The sequence below is a fragment of the Octodon degus genome, unplaced genomic scaffold, assembly GCF_000260255.1.
Source record: "Octodon degus isolate 3935 unplaced genomic scaffold, OctDeg1.0 scaffold00031, whole genome shotgun sequence".
Taxonomy (NCBI): Eukaryota; Metazoa; Chordata; class Mammalia; order Rodentia; family Octodontidae; genus Octodon; species Octodon degus.
The window spans coordinates 9016666-9031801 of NW_004524607.1; the positions used below are offsets into that span (position 1 = coordinate 9016666).

The 15136-nt window shown below is 44.7% G+C and overlaps 1 protein-coding gene across 4 annotated transcripts in view; it reads left to right on the forward strand.

Moving 5' to 3' along the window:
- The window catches only part of Elmo1 (engulfment and cell motility 1), a 623184-nt gene extending 609076 nt beyond the window's left edge, over positions 1-14108 (forward strand). For 3 of the 4 annotated variants that reach the window (XM_023713447.1, XM_023713448.1, XM_004629569.2), the window contains 2 exons: positions 6611-6688; positions 12720-12920. In XM_023713447.1, coding sequence (XP_023569215.1) covers positions 6611-6688; positions 12720-12920 — 279 coding nt within the window. Of the gene's footprint in view, positions 1-6610; positions 6689-12719 lie in introns of all 4 variants that reach the window. The other variant, XM_023713449.1, reaches the window with a different exon arrangement.
- The last annotated feature ends 1028 nt before the right edge of the window (positions 14109-15136 follow it).

The following is a 15136-nucleotide window of genomic DNA, read 5'->3' on the forward strand; positions in this document are numbered from 1 at the left end:
TGGATGGATGGATGGATGGATGGATGGATGGATGGATGGATGGGAGGGTGGGTGGATGGGTGGATGGATGGGTGGATGGATGGATGGGAGGGTGGGTGGATGGGAGGGTGGGTGGATGGATGGATGGATGGATGGATGGATGGATGGATGGATGGATGGATGGATGGCAGGTGAACAAGTGGAACACAGTGCTGCAAGCAGATATATAAGCCTTCAAATGGAGGCTTCTGCCTAGGATTGACTAGTCCAGCTGTTCTAACCCCCTCCCTACCTCTTCCAGTCTGACTTGAGGGTTGATAATGCAGTGTCCCCAGTACTCCAGCTCTTTTGTTGGTACACATGTGGAAATTTCTTGTTTTGTGCTATTACTAGGGTTCATACATCTAGTTCTTCCGACAAAAATCAAAATGCAGAAAGTAAAGTCACAGTGGCTCCTTCTCACTTCCCCCACACTTACACTGGCCTCCAGAGGCCCCTGATCCTGACCTTTGGGCCTTATGGGTAAGAACAGGAAGATCTGCAGCTCCAACGAAAGTGTGTCCTCAGGAGGTCTTCAGTGCATAAGACCTGCTTCAACAATCAAAACCATGCTTCTGGGCCAGCAAGATAGCTCAGGGGACTAAGCGCCTAGGTAAGCAAGTGCAGGGACAGGGTTTGACCCCTGGCACCACATGCCACATCAGCCCTTCTCCAGGCATGCTGAGCCAGTGAACAAGTCTGGGTTTTGTGGCACATGCCTGTAATCCTAGTGATGAGGAGGTTAAAAACAGGAGGATCACTATGATTCCGAGCTGCATAGTCAGACCCTGTATCAAATGCATAAATTAGGGAAAAAATTGCTTCTGCTTCTTGTTCTTCAGAGCATTTTTCCAATTGAGAATTGGCTTCTGACATTCTGTGTTGCAAGATTCTTGGTTAGCTCAACTGGTGATCAGAGATAAAAGATATTATCTATAAAGGAAACACTTTGTTAGCAGAATATTAGTAACTAATAGTCCTCTTACCCTTTCAAAATCTGCTAGAGTGCTGGGCCCTCACCAAAGCCCTGGGAACAGAAAGATACAGAGAAACCCTCTTTCCCTTGATGTGCCTCCTGCAGAGACCTGTTCACACATTCAGTCAGTACGCACTGGGGTCTCCGAGATCTGATGAGCTCTCTGGACAGAGTGATGAACCAGGCAGGGGTGGCCAGCATCCTGGAGCTCAGGATCCAACCAGTTTACCAGAAATCAGAGCAACGGGCAAATTGCTGGTGAAATAGGCCTGAGTTCTTTGCAAAGAGAGTAGAAAATTCTTGATCCAAGACTGAAAAATACTGTCATGGGTGGATAGAAATTCAACAAAAAAAACCTGAGTTTTAAAGATCCGTGATTTAAAACTTCTAACTCTGTAATGTATAAGTTGGTTTGTTCATGTACATTTTAAGTTGGGAATTCTTTGTACTTGGCTCACAAGTTTTCAGTCTCTAGTTGAAAGACGCCGTATAATCGCTGAAGGACCAGTCTCAGAGATCCCACTGATTCAGATAAGCATAAATGTGATGTGGGAAAGACTACCTTCTGCCCATGTTCTAGAACTCAGCCTTTGTTTTGCCTGGGTGATTCTTGAACCTGAAATAAGCAGATTGTATTAGAAGATGATATTTTAGCATCAACTTGAAGTCTTTGATATTAACCAAAAAGTCTGGTCTTCATTTCTCTCCATCATTCATTCATTCATTCATTCATTCATTCACTCATTCATTCATTCATTCATTCTTTCTTTCTTTCTTTCTTTCTTTCTTTCAACAAATGGATTGAACATTTTATTTGTGTCAGGGACTAGGAACCCAAAGATAAAAGATGATCTGGTCCCCAGTCCTGGGTATCCAACAGACAAGATTTGTATGTAAATATGCAACTATAATTTATTGTTTATGCAACAAAATAAAACCATGCAGCACTGGGGCAGCCTGAGAGAACTGAGAACATTTGGTGAAGGAAATGGCACTTGAGTTGGGTTTTGAAAAGAAATTGGCCAATCAGAAAAACCATGGAAGATTTCCCATGAGGCCTTTACAAATCCTCTAATTAGAAAACAGCAATCTCCAAGATAGTGAAGATTGGAAGAATAACAGATTGGAGAACTATTGGCTGATAATGCTTTTAAGGCAGAGTGGAGACAGAAAGGTAGAAGTGCTGGAAGAAGTCAGTCTCTTATACTATATGTACTGCACAAATGACTGTTTTTGCCTTTTAAAGTATACAGGTATCAAGATGAGCAGCACTACTATAGCAATGAATTCTACTATTTCACATGGTCATATTTAACTCACATGCACATGCCTAGGAATAGCCTGTGTTTATCATCACAATTATCAGCCCTCAAGATTACCTAGACACATGGATGGAGAACCAATATGGTTAAGTAAGTTCTGGGCAAAAGGGCGAATACACTAATTGCACTAGTCAGCTTTCCCGTTGCTAGACACAGTATCTGACAGCCATGACTTAAAGGAGGACCTTAACTTGGCTCACATTTTCAGTCTATGGTTTGGTGGCTCAAAGACAGGAACATCATGGCAGAAGGGTATGGTGGAGGAAAGCTGCTTAGTTCACAAGGCATGGAAAGCGAGGCGAGAACAGTGCCAGGTAGCACAGAACAAGAGACTAGACAGCGACCTCAGACCCACACATCCATGGCCACCCAGAGACATCCAGAAGCATATCATGATTGTCCTTTGTGGATCCCAAAGCCAATGAAGTTGACACTCCCTGCAGCCACCATGGTTGGTTATCCCAAAACAATGTAGAGTTTGGCAGCCAACACCACATACTGAAAACGCTTTGTGTGACACTATGTTCTTGCTTTGCTGGTCCATCCTATGACCCACAGAAGAACACACATTTAAACATCTTCTAAACCAAAGTGCCACCTCTGTGTGCACCTCCTGACCCGGGGCACCTTTGTCCCTGGCTCTAGACCCTAGGGGTTAAGAAGGAGCTCAAAGGCCTCAGGATATAGAGATACATTTACTTCATCCCTCTTCCTCTCTCCAAGGAACTCTGACCATCCATGACCTCCCTCCACCTGGCAGGGTAGCAGGTGGACATCACGGAATAAGAGTTAAATCCAGAGGGAATGGAAAACATTCAGGGCTAGCAGTAAAGCCTTGTTTGGTAGATGTCAAAAAGAGCATTGTGGTGTGTGGCTGGAGCCCCTGCTAGACTGCTGAGCTACCACCTGGCACTTCTCCTCCTCACAAGGAGCTTGGACAGGTGGCAGATGCCCCAGGAAGCCTGAATGCTCTCCACACCTCAGCCTCTCTGCTCCAAGCATTGCTGAGTGACCTCCCTGGTGACTCCATGATGGAAAGTCAAAGGCAGCCATAAAACTCACCATAAGTGATAACACCCTGTATACATGGGTGCAGGTTAATTCCTCCCACCCCTTCCAGGCAGCCTAGGTGAAACTAAAGTGGGGCCTCATATTCTCAAGAATTTCTCACTTCTTCCCTGTGTTTATCAAGAACTGGGTCACGACAGTTCTGATCATTCCAGTTCTGATGTCGCACAAGGGTAGGGCCACAAGTCTGACTGTCTCTGTATCCTCTTTCTCCTCCATCCCTCTGTGAAAGAGAAAGTGTCGCACTGCTAACTGTGCTGACAGGCAGGTCTCCAGTGGCTTCAGCGCCTGGTCAAGAGTGTGTGTCTGGGCTGTGGTGGCATTCACACCAGCTGCTGTCACAAAGTGATAACTGACCACATGATTTCCCTGAGCAGAGCCGTCGTTGTCATCCAGGCTCAGCCAGAAAGACCTGGATGAGTGCTACCCAGTCCTCCGTGCCTGTAAAGTGGCCCTCTGCCACGCTGATATCTTGACAAGTTGTCCAAAAGCAAAACCCTTCCTCCTCCTTCCCTCCAAACTCTCAAGTAGCAGTCATAGAGTTTTCCTCATGAGTGACATTCTGATTAGTAAATAGATTACCATTATACAGGTCTCATCTGAGAAGAGTGTTTATGAATATCTGAAATTAAGACGGTGCACCCTCCTACTACCTGAACCTCACTTTCAACCTACATGCTCACTTCCAGCCCATGTCCAAAGACAGGCAATATTCATAATGACCAGCAATAAGTACATAGTGTTCATTTTTCCTGCTTTTTTCCCTACCCAACATCAAGTCTTTGTAATTATCTTACTGAATGGCTTGCCACATACATTCTTCTCAGCTGGTAATTGGTGATTTCCTTATACCCAAAGGAGGGAGAAATAGTTAGTTTCTCATAATTTTCTTACAGATAATAATGTGCAGTTTTTGCTTGCTGTTGCATTACTTTTAGGATTTGATGCACAAATGGGATCCTTGATTTTTAATGTGCATTACTGTATTGATTTTTTTAAAGGATGTTATCAATTTTTGATACTGCTAGGAGGGCTTTGACCACTTTAAATACAAATTAAAAGGCCCAAGAGACATGATCATAGACACAAATGCCAAACTTAATGAAAACTAGTGTGTGTGGTGGTGCACTCCTTTATTACCTATTACTGTCCCTTATTGTGTCATCTTCTCTGGGTGTTCCTGAATGGGGGCCTAAAGGAGGGAAAGAATAAAAGTTGAATAATATTTTTACAGAATAACCTCTATCCCATGACTCAGTGCTCTTTCTTTCTTTCTTTTTTTCTTTTTTCTTCTTTTTTTTTTTTTTTTTTTTTTTTTTTTTTTTTATTTTAGAGATTCTACAGGGTATTCAGGGTCTCACTATTAAATCAGACTCAAGTGATCTGCCTGTTTACAGCCTCCCAAGAGCTGGGATTACAGGCACGTGCCACCACGCCCAGTCTCAATTGCTGTCTCAGCACGGCTCTGCAGGCCCGGGGATGCTCTTTCTTTTGAGTGTTTCTATTTCCAATGAAATGAGGAGACTATCTGGGTGAGAGACAATAGACAGTCTGTACTCACAGAAGAAGCTGTCCTAGTGAGGGGACAGCAGCACGTGACCCAGACAGGAGAATGCTCCAAAAGCCAGCATTAGCTTAATGTTGCACTCTATGGGGATTGGTTCCAGCTAACTCTGAGTCTTGAGTTCACTGTGTCAGTTCTTCCAAAGTTCAGAAATCTGGAGCTCATCTTGCTGCCTTCCATCTTCCTTCTGGGGCATTAGTGCCATGGGTTATTGGCCAAAGGCAGCTTCTCCTATGAAGATTACCGCAGATGGTGATGTGGAGAGACCTGGTTCCCTAAGAATGCATGCTTTGTGGGTGAATACTGAGAAACACAGCCCCAAGTTCCAACAGGGGAGGAGGCATCATCCATGGGGCCAATAAGGGCACAGAGAAGGAAGAAATAATAGAGCATGTGTGAGATAACACTGCCGAGCCCTGGCGTGGCTGCACTTGAACTCTCCTGGGTGTGCACTGATCCCCATCCAGGCCCTTCCCCTCCAGCTCTGGAGCCATTAAGATGACAACATGCACTGGGACTCTCATGTCCCCAGAGCCTCCTCCCTGCCAACTGCTCAGACCCGGAGAAAGATCACAGCACCCAACACTCCTGCAGTGCGTGCAGTTTGAGAACTGTGTTTTTTTGTTTTGTTTTTATTTATTTGAGAGAGAGAGAGAGAGAGAGAGAGAGAGAGAGAGAGAGAGAGAGGGGTGTGTGTGTGTGTGTGGCCAGCTCAGCCCACCAGGGGGCGGGGCTGGCTGGCTTGTGGAGCTGGGGGATCGAACCGCGGTCCCTGATGCTTTGCCAAGCTTGTTCTAAGTAGGTGCTTCAGACCACTGAGCCATCTCTCCAGCCCCTTGAGAACTGTTTTTAACAGACCTATTACACATGAAACTGGGGGCCTGGGCCAGAGTCACTTGGCTGCAGTGAAATGAAAAGTACTTAGTGTGCTGTGCTCTGGGCTAGGCCAGGTTCAACAGGCATTAATGAGTGAGTCCAGATCTTCTGTCCCTTGAGCCCCTTCTGCTTTATTTCCTATATTCACAAGTGGGAAAAATCTGGGTTCTGTTTATCCCCTGCTGTACAGTAGTGAAAGATCAAAGACAGACACAAAGTGAACAGGTTCACACAGAATCCCTATTGCCTCTGTTGTGAGAGTTTACTGTTTCCCGTGTGACCCTAGCAGGAAAATGCTGAAGAAAGGGGGTCCACCTGGGACTTGTCAGGCTTAGTACACTGTTACCTCAATTTACAAACTTAACTTGTTTTACCATTTGGGGAAAGATGGCTGCATTTGGGTTTGTGCAGGAAAGATGGCCATGGTTGTGTTTGTCACCTGATATGGAGTTTATGAATACAAGCAAAACTTTGCCAATTACTTTTATTCATGAACCAAATTGTTGCAAATAGAAAATATTCATGAACCAAGGTATTACTGTGTCTCCGTGCTCCATTCCATAAGAGGCAAGGTGTCACTTCCTCAGTGGGGGGTCATGAGCTATCTCTGTGCCTAGATGGGGAAAGGACTCTTCTGTGACTCTCAGAAAGTGTGGCCTTTCCTCCCTCCAGCCTCCTTGCTATTGCTGCTCCTTGTGCTGGGCAAGGGGCAGGCTCTCCTGCAGGCTCAAGGTACAAAAGGAAAGCAACTCTTTTCTTAATGCGGTGTTTTCTCATCTCTTACAGGAGGTGCTTGAACTTGCTTTCTCCATCTTGTATGACTCCAACTGCCAACTGAACTTCATTGCTCCTGACAAGCACGAGGTGAGGGTCTCAGAGGGGTTGATTTATGAGAGGATGTGACAGTGTTTCTTGCAAAACAAGAAGGAAAACACTGGAGAGAAAGAAATCTATTTCTTTACCTCCCTCCCTTTCGCCCTGCCTTCCTTCCTTCGTTTCTTTGAAAAATCTTGCCAGAGGAAATGAACAAAGAAGCTTCCTATTGACTTGGATGAGCATAGAAACCTCTTGAGGAGCTGCCAGTTAGGAGAAGTCCAATTTCTTAGTTCTTGAGTTGATAATATATATGTATTAGTTTCCCCTTACCATGGCATATACTCAAAATAAACCACTGAAAAGAAGGAAGACCTGTTTGGGGTCATGGTTTCTGAGGTTTCAGTCCATTTCTGATTGGCCAGGTTACTGTTGTACCAGTGGTGAGGTAGGAGCAGCTGAAGGAGGAAGGTGCTCACCTCATGGTTGCCGGGAAGCAAAGAGAAAAAACAGGAGCAAGGTCCCAATGTGCTTTGAAGGCCACACCCCCGGTGACCTCGGTTCCCTCCCGGGACCCACCTCTTGAACATTCTACCATCTCCCAGTAGTGTCACAGGATGGAGACCAAATCTTTACCACATAGGCCTTTGAGGGACATTCAGGTCCCAAACTATAGCATAATGATAAAGAAAATGGAGCTGCAAAAGCCTTAATTAGCAAAGGCATAATTACTAAACCAGAGGAAGAAGTAGCCCAGGCTAGAACTTTGGTTTCCATTGCATATTTCATTTCTGTTCTGGATTTTCTCAAGATAAATGAGTCTCTCCTTTTAAACATCTGATGAAGTAGGTTCTTTACCAAGTTTCTTTAAGCTATTTTAAGAGATTTAAGACTCCTTGAATTTTATTTCCAAGATGCTTTTATTCCTTTTTGACATCTTGTTATATGTATGATTTGTTTCTTTTCTTGAAGCATGCTGTCAGCTATATTTAAAATATTTAGCATAATTCTAGGAAAAATGCATTTGTAAGATAAAGTAGCAGTTATGGTTGATTTAACTTTTTCTCTGGTAAACTAGAACCCAACATCATCTCGAAACTTTTATTTTTAAATGACACCATTCAATTTTTTTGTTTTGCATGTAGTTGCAGAAACAGCTTTTAGAAAGAAAGGGAACATTTTAATAGACTCTAACTTTTATTCCCCATGTCCCCTAGGAGAATCTGCTCATTTAGAAGGTATTTAATATCTAGTTTTCACTTGTTTGAAGCTATTGAATAAAACTGTATATTCAAAAGAGAGAAGAAAGATTAGACACAAATCCTGCTTTTAGGATGGTGCTTAAATATAATTCTGTATCACTTGACATTTATCTTGCAGAAGGGTAAGATTTGGTCTTCATCTTGCTGAAAATAGAGACCATGTCCTACTCTGTGTTTTTAAGCAAAATTGTGTTTGTACACAAGTCACCACAGTCGAGATGTGTAGAGAAATAGAACTTGGGTTGTCATCTGAGTCCACGCTAGCTATTTTCTCCAGGATGTGTTCCTTAATTCTAGACAAAGATGAATGTCGTGGTACTGCCAGATTTGTATTCCCATCCTGCCACTTCTTATAGATGCAATGAGGAGGAAAATGTCATACAGTCGTGAACACTTAATTTCTTCAAAACACTTGCATATGTATTTCCTCATTTACCTTCACGATCACTCCACAAAATAGAACGTTATCTTATGGCCTCCCCATTTATCACAGAGAGAGAGGCCTTCCAAATCGAAGACCTCAACAGCAGGAAGGATAAGTGATGATAATGTGCCTGGCTCACTTTATGCCAGGCTCCATGAACAATTACCTCCCTAAAAGACATCCTATAACTCAAAAAGAATCAAGCTGATATTCCCCTCATTTTGTAAACAAAGAAAGCCACTACACACAGAGAGGTTAAGAAATTTCCTACCTCAGGTCATTCAGTGGTAGAGCTGGGACTTGAGCCTCAGCCGTCGTGCCCCCAATAAGCCCGTGTCCTAGCAGTGGAGGCTCAGAGCAGCACTGAGCTCAGCACTTAGCTTCAGCAGTTTTCTACCATTGTCCCATCCAGCTTCATCTGTGTCACCATCCTGTCTCCCCTCACATCCAACAGCCACTCCCTACAGGTCATTTCATTTAGAAATGTTTCTGTACCTATCTGGCAGTAACAGATTCCATTTTGAGATAGAACTGTAATGCCATTAGCAAACAAATTGACCATGTGGTGGCTCTCATTCCACATTGTGCAGTCATTTTTCATTTTCTCTAGTTGTCTAACTTCTGTTTTTGTTTTGACCCTTTGGTCAATCAGAATCCTGATGGGACATAGGTATGGAGAAGGGTTGTAGTGAGTCTTAAATTCTCTGACTAGGTCCCTCTCTTTCTCTCTCCCCACCTACTTTGTGGCCCCCATCCCTCTTCCCTCACCCCCTTTCCTCTGCCTTTCTCTCTCTCTTCTCCTGCCCTTCCCTCTCCCTCTTTTCCCTTCACACCCTTGTGCATGTGCTTTTTCCTGGCAAGTTATGTATCCAAGAACCCAGATAATTACCCCAAGAACACTGTCTCTAGTCTGAGTGGTGCTGATTTCAGCTCTGTGTGTTTCCTGTGGCAACAGCAACAAACTATCACACACTCAGTGTTCATTTTCAACAACACAAAAATACTGTCTTATCTTCTAGAGGTCAGAAGCATGACACAGCTTTTGACCTCTAGAATGATAAGACAGTATCTAAATAAAATAAAATAAGAAGCATGACACAGGTCTCCGCAAGCTGACACCCAGCTTGGAAAGGCTGGAGCCCTCTCATCAAATCCCTCTGACCTCCTCTTCCACAGGCAAATCTCCCTTTGCCTCTCACTGCTCTGACTCTCTTCCTCATGTTATAGGGACCTTGTGATTAGATTGGGTCTGTTACAGATTGCTGAAGGATAATCTTAGAAAGAGAAACTGAAAAACAAAACAAAAAACAGAAAGAGAAACTGACCTCACCAACTTAGTAGTTACCCCAAAGTTGCACAAAATATATAACCAAATGATCTGACTCTCGTTACCAGTTTTCAAAATAATAAGCATATCTTAAAGAAGGCCAAGAAGTATTTTTGTTATTTCAGTATCATTGCCAAGTCATAGATTTAAGCATATTTGTCTCAATATGTTGCAGTTGTTCTTATTATTAGTGTCCAGATTCCTTCTCTGGGGCAAGGACCTATCAAGGTGGCCTGTGAATCCTAATGACCCAGTTCTGATGTGCTTGATAACTCCATGGCATTCTGGCAGGGTGAGCACGCTGGATCCATCTTGCCTTTTCTCCATGGAGCCCAGGTTCCCTTTAATAGAAAATAATAGTTGGCAAATAGCATATCTGGACCTATATCCTCATGGTCATTATTTAGCACTTAGTCATTGTTTTTAGGCCCCTTGCTCATTATTTTTAGGCCTTCAGGGGTGGGGACAAAGTTAGGAGCTATGATTTGGGGGATAAACTACATAGTTTATCATGAGTTGATATTGATAATTCTAACTCAAATTTAATACTAAGAGTTTGTATTTTTTGGTCAACATGAATGTTCTGTGCTTCTCAAAAGAGATGCACCTATGGGTTCAATTAATTTGGCCCAGGACGTAGGTCCAGGTTGGGAAGGCTGTGTACAGGGAACAGCAAACCCAAGGACGTGGGGATTTAAAGTGAACCAATGTCAGAGCTGACAGGGGCCTTTCACAGTATGGTATTGAGTGGTACCAGTCGCAGGATGGCCACCAGAATATTCTGGGAAGTTCTTTTGGTTTAGGTTTTGCAGTACTGGGGACTGAGCTGAGGGCCTTTGCACTGAGCAGTCAGTCTCCTTGATTACCATAAGTTTCCCATCCTGGGCTTGAACTTGTCATCATCCTGCTTCCGCCTCCCAGAATGTGAGGATTTATAGGTGTGCACGATGAAGCTCTTACGCTCTTCTTGCAAAGAAGCTTCTATTAACAAAGTTTTCTCATCCCAGATGGACAAAAGCAGGATCTCTAGGGTAAGAACTAAGTATCTATTTCTATCGAGGTTATTTGCAAGGAAACAGATGGTTAGACATGCTCAGAATCTGGCTGAGGCACTCACGAGGACACTAGTGCTTCCAGAAATCCCTCGGCACCAGCCTGTGTTTAGATGGGTTAAATGCTTTGGCTGAGCTCACACACCCGCGGAAGAACCAAAACCCATTAGTTCGCTGCTATAGCCCTCAGATTTGGAGCTCATTATACACCCAGGGTCACCTCTTCAAGTCACAACACGATGCCACTGCGTGTATCATGGCAGATCTCCACCATAGCTAAGGGACCTACAAGCAATGTCATGATTCCAGTCATTGCGTACAGTGTTGAAATCAGCTGCCATGCTGTCCTGCAGAGACCATGCAATGCCAATGCAAAGGACAGACTGGGTAGGGTCTGGAATTGCGGCTTGACCCAGTGAGGCTAGGAGAATGGAACGTAGGGCACATGCTGGAAAGAAATAAAGTGACCACTCTCACATCGACCATGCAGCACCAGGGTGACCTACCAGGGGAACAGGTCTTCCTGAGATACAGAACCCCTTTTTCATCAGGTGTGAGGTCACAAGATTCTTTCAAGGTCAGGCCGGAACCCTACCCCCTGGGAAGGGTGCTGACAGGAACAAATCAGGTGCTCACACAAATGAGGCATAGTCCATCCTTGCCCAGGAGCTCATAGCCTGCTGGAGAGGCAAAAGGTTACCACTGCTTTTGTAAGACTAGAGCTCTTTGTTGGGTGCTCTGTCCCAAGAGATAGGGGACAAGAAAACTAGTGGAGAGAAGCCCTGGGCACTGGAGACCCAGGCAGAAAGAAGGTCCCCACACAAGCAACCAAGCCAACTGCGCCCATGAAGAGTGTCCAATAATTTTAGCCATTGGCTACCACACACTGTGCACTATGTACCTGAAGGTTATCTCCTTGCCTGTTTGCTGAGAAACATAAAAGAGAGACCACCATTGGCTCCAGGGTGGGACAGAGCTGGCAGTGTGTGTGCTGAGAGCCAGACAGGAGAGGCAGACACTAGCTACTAAGCTGGGAACTACAACTAAAGCAAGAAGGAAGCTAGGCTGGCCTGATGCTGAGTCCATGAGGATTGGGATGTATTATACTGATGCCTTAAAGCCAGAGACCCACCAGTGAGATGTAACCAATATTACCTACAGTTAGGAGGACAGAAATTCTATGCTGGTATATAAGGATATTTTCCTGCATGGGCAAGCAAAGCTTTGGAGCCAGAGGGCCTGAGTTCAAATCCCACCCACTGCACTTAGTATTGCATACCTTCATTCCTCTGTGCTTTAGTTCCTGAACTTACATGAGGTGTGATCACAAAATACAGGGACTATTGAAGCTAAAATAAGTTATTCCATAGAAGACACACTGTCATGAATCTCCCTCAGAGTCTTTCACCTCACTTTGACTACACTTACCCATCATTCCTGCCACTTTCTGAGACAGTTCTGGGTGTCCTCTTTCAGAGGACTTTCTTTACTCGTCCTCTCAAGACTGTGTCAGTGTCCTGAGTCAATACAAACGCTGACCTTTCAAGGCGTGTTGACTTTGGAGATGAGGCAGAAGTGGCACAGTGCCAGATCCAGTGAATTAGGTGAGTGAGCACACACTGGGGTTTTATTTGATGGAAACTGCCATCCATGCTTGGAACTGATTCAGGACATCAAGGCAGCCGTGAAAAGACACTCACGAAAGAGGACTTCGAGAACTGCCTCAGAAAGTGGCAAGAAGGATGGAATCAGTGCATTCAAAGCAAGGGGGAGGATCTGAGAGGGCTTTTGCCATAATAATTTTTTTTTAATTGAAGCATTCCCCACAGTTTGTGACCTTATAAAACAGGGGTGATCACAGAAATGTCCACTTTATGACAAGGCTATAAATATTAAGTGAAAATATATCAAAATGTCCTACCACATGTTGAGTATCTGTTAAATGATAGCTGTAACAGTTTTTACTACTCTTGCAATTATCCTCAGTCAAGATTACTGTCACCTCCTCTCCTACCAGTACTGTATCTGGACCGATGGGCTGAATGCACTGCTTGGGAAAGACATGATGAGCGACCTCACACGGAATGACCTGGACACCCTGCTCAGCATGGAAATCAAGCTCCGCCTCCTGGACTTGGAAAACATCCAGATCCCCGACGCACCCCCACCGATCCCCAAGGAGCCCAGCAACTATGACTTCGTCTATGACTGTAACTGAGGTGGCTGGACCCAGACATGCCCTTCCCCTAAACTGGAAAATCTAGCTAACAGGAGAGAGGACCAGAAGTGTGGGTACACCCTGGAATTAGCTTTGGTAAAGGGACACTGCAAGTCAACCCTCCCCTAGTCTCCCTTGACATTTTCAGCCCCGATCTGGCACCTTGCCCACCTCCTTGAATCTGATTTTAGACTTACTGTTTTAGATCACTTCCCACTGCTGCAGATCACTGGTAGGACAAGAAAGAGCAAAGCCAGCTAATAAGAGAGCCAAGGGGCTGTCGGTCCCAATCCCTGGCCAGCACCTCCTTCCTTCTTGGAGGAGGGAAGCCAGCAGTCCCAGGCTGGCCCCAGATTTGCCCACCAGACCAAGAAGAATGGCCTCACAACTGGGTCTGGAAGAAATGGCCCAGTTGCTTGTGGAGAAGACCAAACATGTCCCCCTTTCCTTCTTTTGGGCCAGCTCACAGCACCAGTTCTATCTGAATTCAGATGTGCATCCAGATCTCCCTCCCTCTCCTTGCCTCAGCCTTGCCCTGGTCCTCTGCAGTCCCGCAAAGCAGTAGCAGCAAACTCCTCATAGTCTTCACAGGCACTGGGTCTCCCAGACAGTCCGCAGAGCCCATGCCCTGTTCGCGTGCGCACTGTGACAGTGCCCGACCTCCCCTCTGCACCAGCCAGTCTTAGGCTTCCTCTCCCTGCTCCAGCCTGGACCTGCCTTCTTCATGCCACATCTGCTCCCAGCCTCTTTGCTGAAAGCACAAAAGCAGTCAGTAGTCATGCTCCATCTCTAATAGACTAAGCCTAAAAGCCTCTGTGATGGGCTGTCGCTATCCAAGAGTTAGGTGTCACCTCCTCCTGGGGGCTTTGCTGCAGAACAGGTTCCATGGGATGGTCGCGCTCTCAGACATCCTAGTTTACATCGTTGTAATTATTATAGGTATTTGCAATTTGCAAGGGTTTTGGTTTTGTTTTGTTTTGTTTTTTTTTTTTTTTTTTTTTTTTTTTTTGCCTTGTTTTTGTACAAAAGAGTCTAACATTTTTTGCCAAACAGATATATATTTAATGAAGAGAATAGATACATAAATGTGTGTACTTTCCAGGGTTTTTTTAATTATTTTAATCCCAAACATCTTCCTCAGAATAACATTCCCTTACAGATGCTGTGGAATAAAATTAATTATGATGAGATCAGGAGCTCATGTTTTGATTTGGTAATTTAGGTTAGTCATTCTCATCACACCTGAGAGTCCAGCCCAGACCTGCTGTATTGGGTGGCTTGTGTGTAAATTAATGTAGGAGCCGGTGAACTAAGAGACTCTCCACTATTGCTAGGTTACTGTAGGCTCTGCACACTGGTTAAAAAAAATGTCAAAGAAAACGGTCTCAATTCACAAAGACAATTGGGCTCATTGTGTGAAGCTACAATCTGCTCATCTTACCCCACTGCCTCCCAGCCACAACTTCCTCTAGTCTTTAATCCTTTGCCATTCTGTGATTTGAAGGGCTGAGCAAAGGAAACACATCACAACTTGGAGGAAACACAGTTAGCAGTGAAACTGAATGCAGACCCACTGACCTGAAATAGACTAAGCCAGAGTAAAATAAATCCAACTGTGAATGCATTCTGGGTCAGAGCACAGCAGAAGCGTTTTCTTCAGTCCGTTCCTCCGCTGCCAGCAGCATCTGGATCTGGGTGGCAAAACCCAAGTGCTGACGGGGAGATGCAGCATCTGTGCGCTCAGCCTACGGAGCTGCGTGGGCCACGGTGCCCGCCGTGCAGGCTGCAGGTGAAAGCCTTATTGCCCACAGGGTGTGCAGGTAAAGGCTGGCTGGACTTGGGGTGACGTGGTCCAGAGCACTCCATAAATCATAAAGGGAAAATCCTTTGCAGCTTCGGTGAGTCCCAGGGCCACTCTTCCCACAGCATTCATGCCTGGCTGTGGCATTCATTCCTAGCTGTGGAGTTTCGCTTCCCTCATTGTGTAGCTCCAGTGTTAGTAAACATGTCCTTCGTAGAAGCCCAAACTGTGAGAAGAAGAATTCCTAGATCAACAAGTCTTGATACATAATAATTGTACACATCTGAGATATGGTGTGCTGTTTTAATTGATGCATACATTCAGTTATGAGCAAATTAGCTAATTAGAATATCCATCAATTTTGATTTTTATCATTTTTATGGTAAATACATTCAAAATCTTAGAACTATCCTGA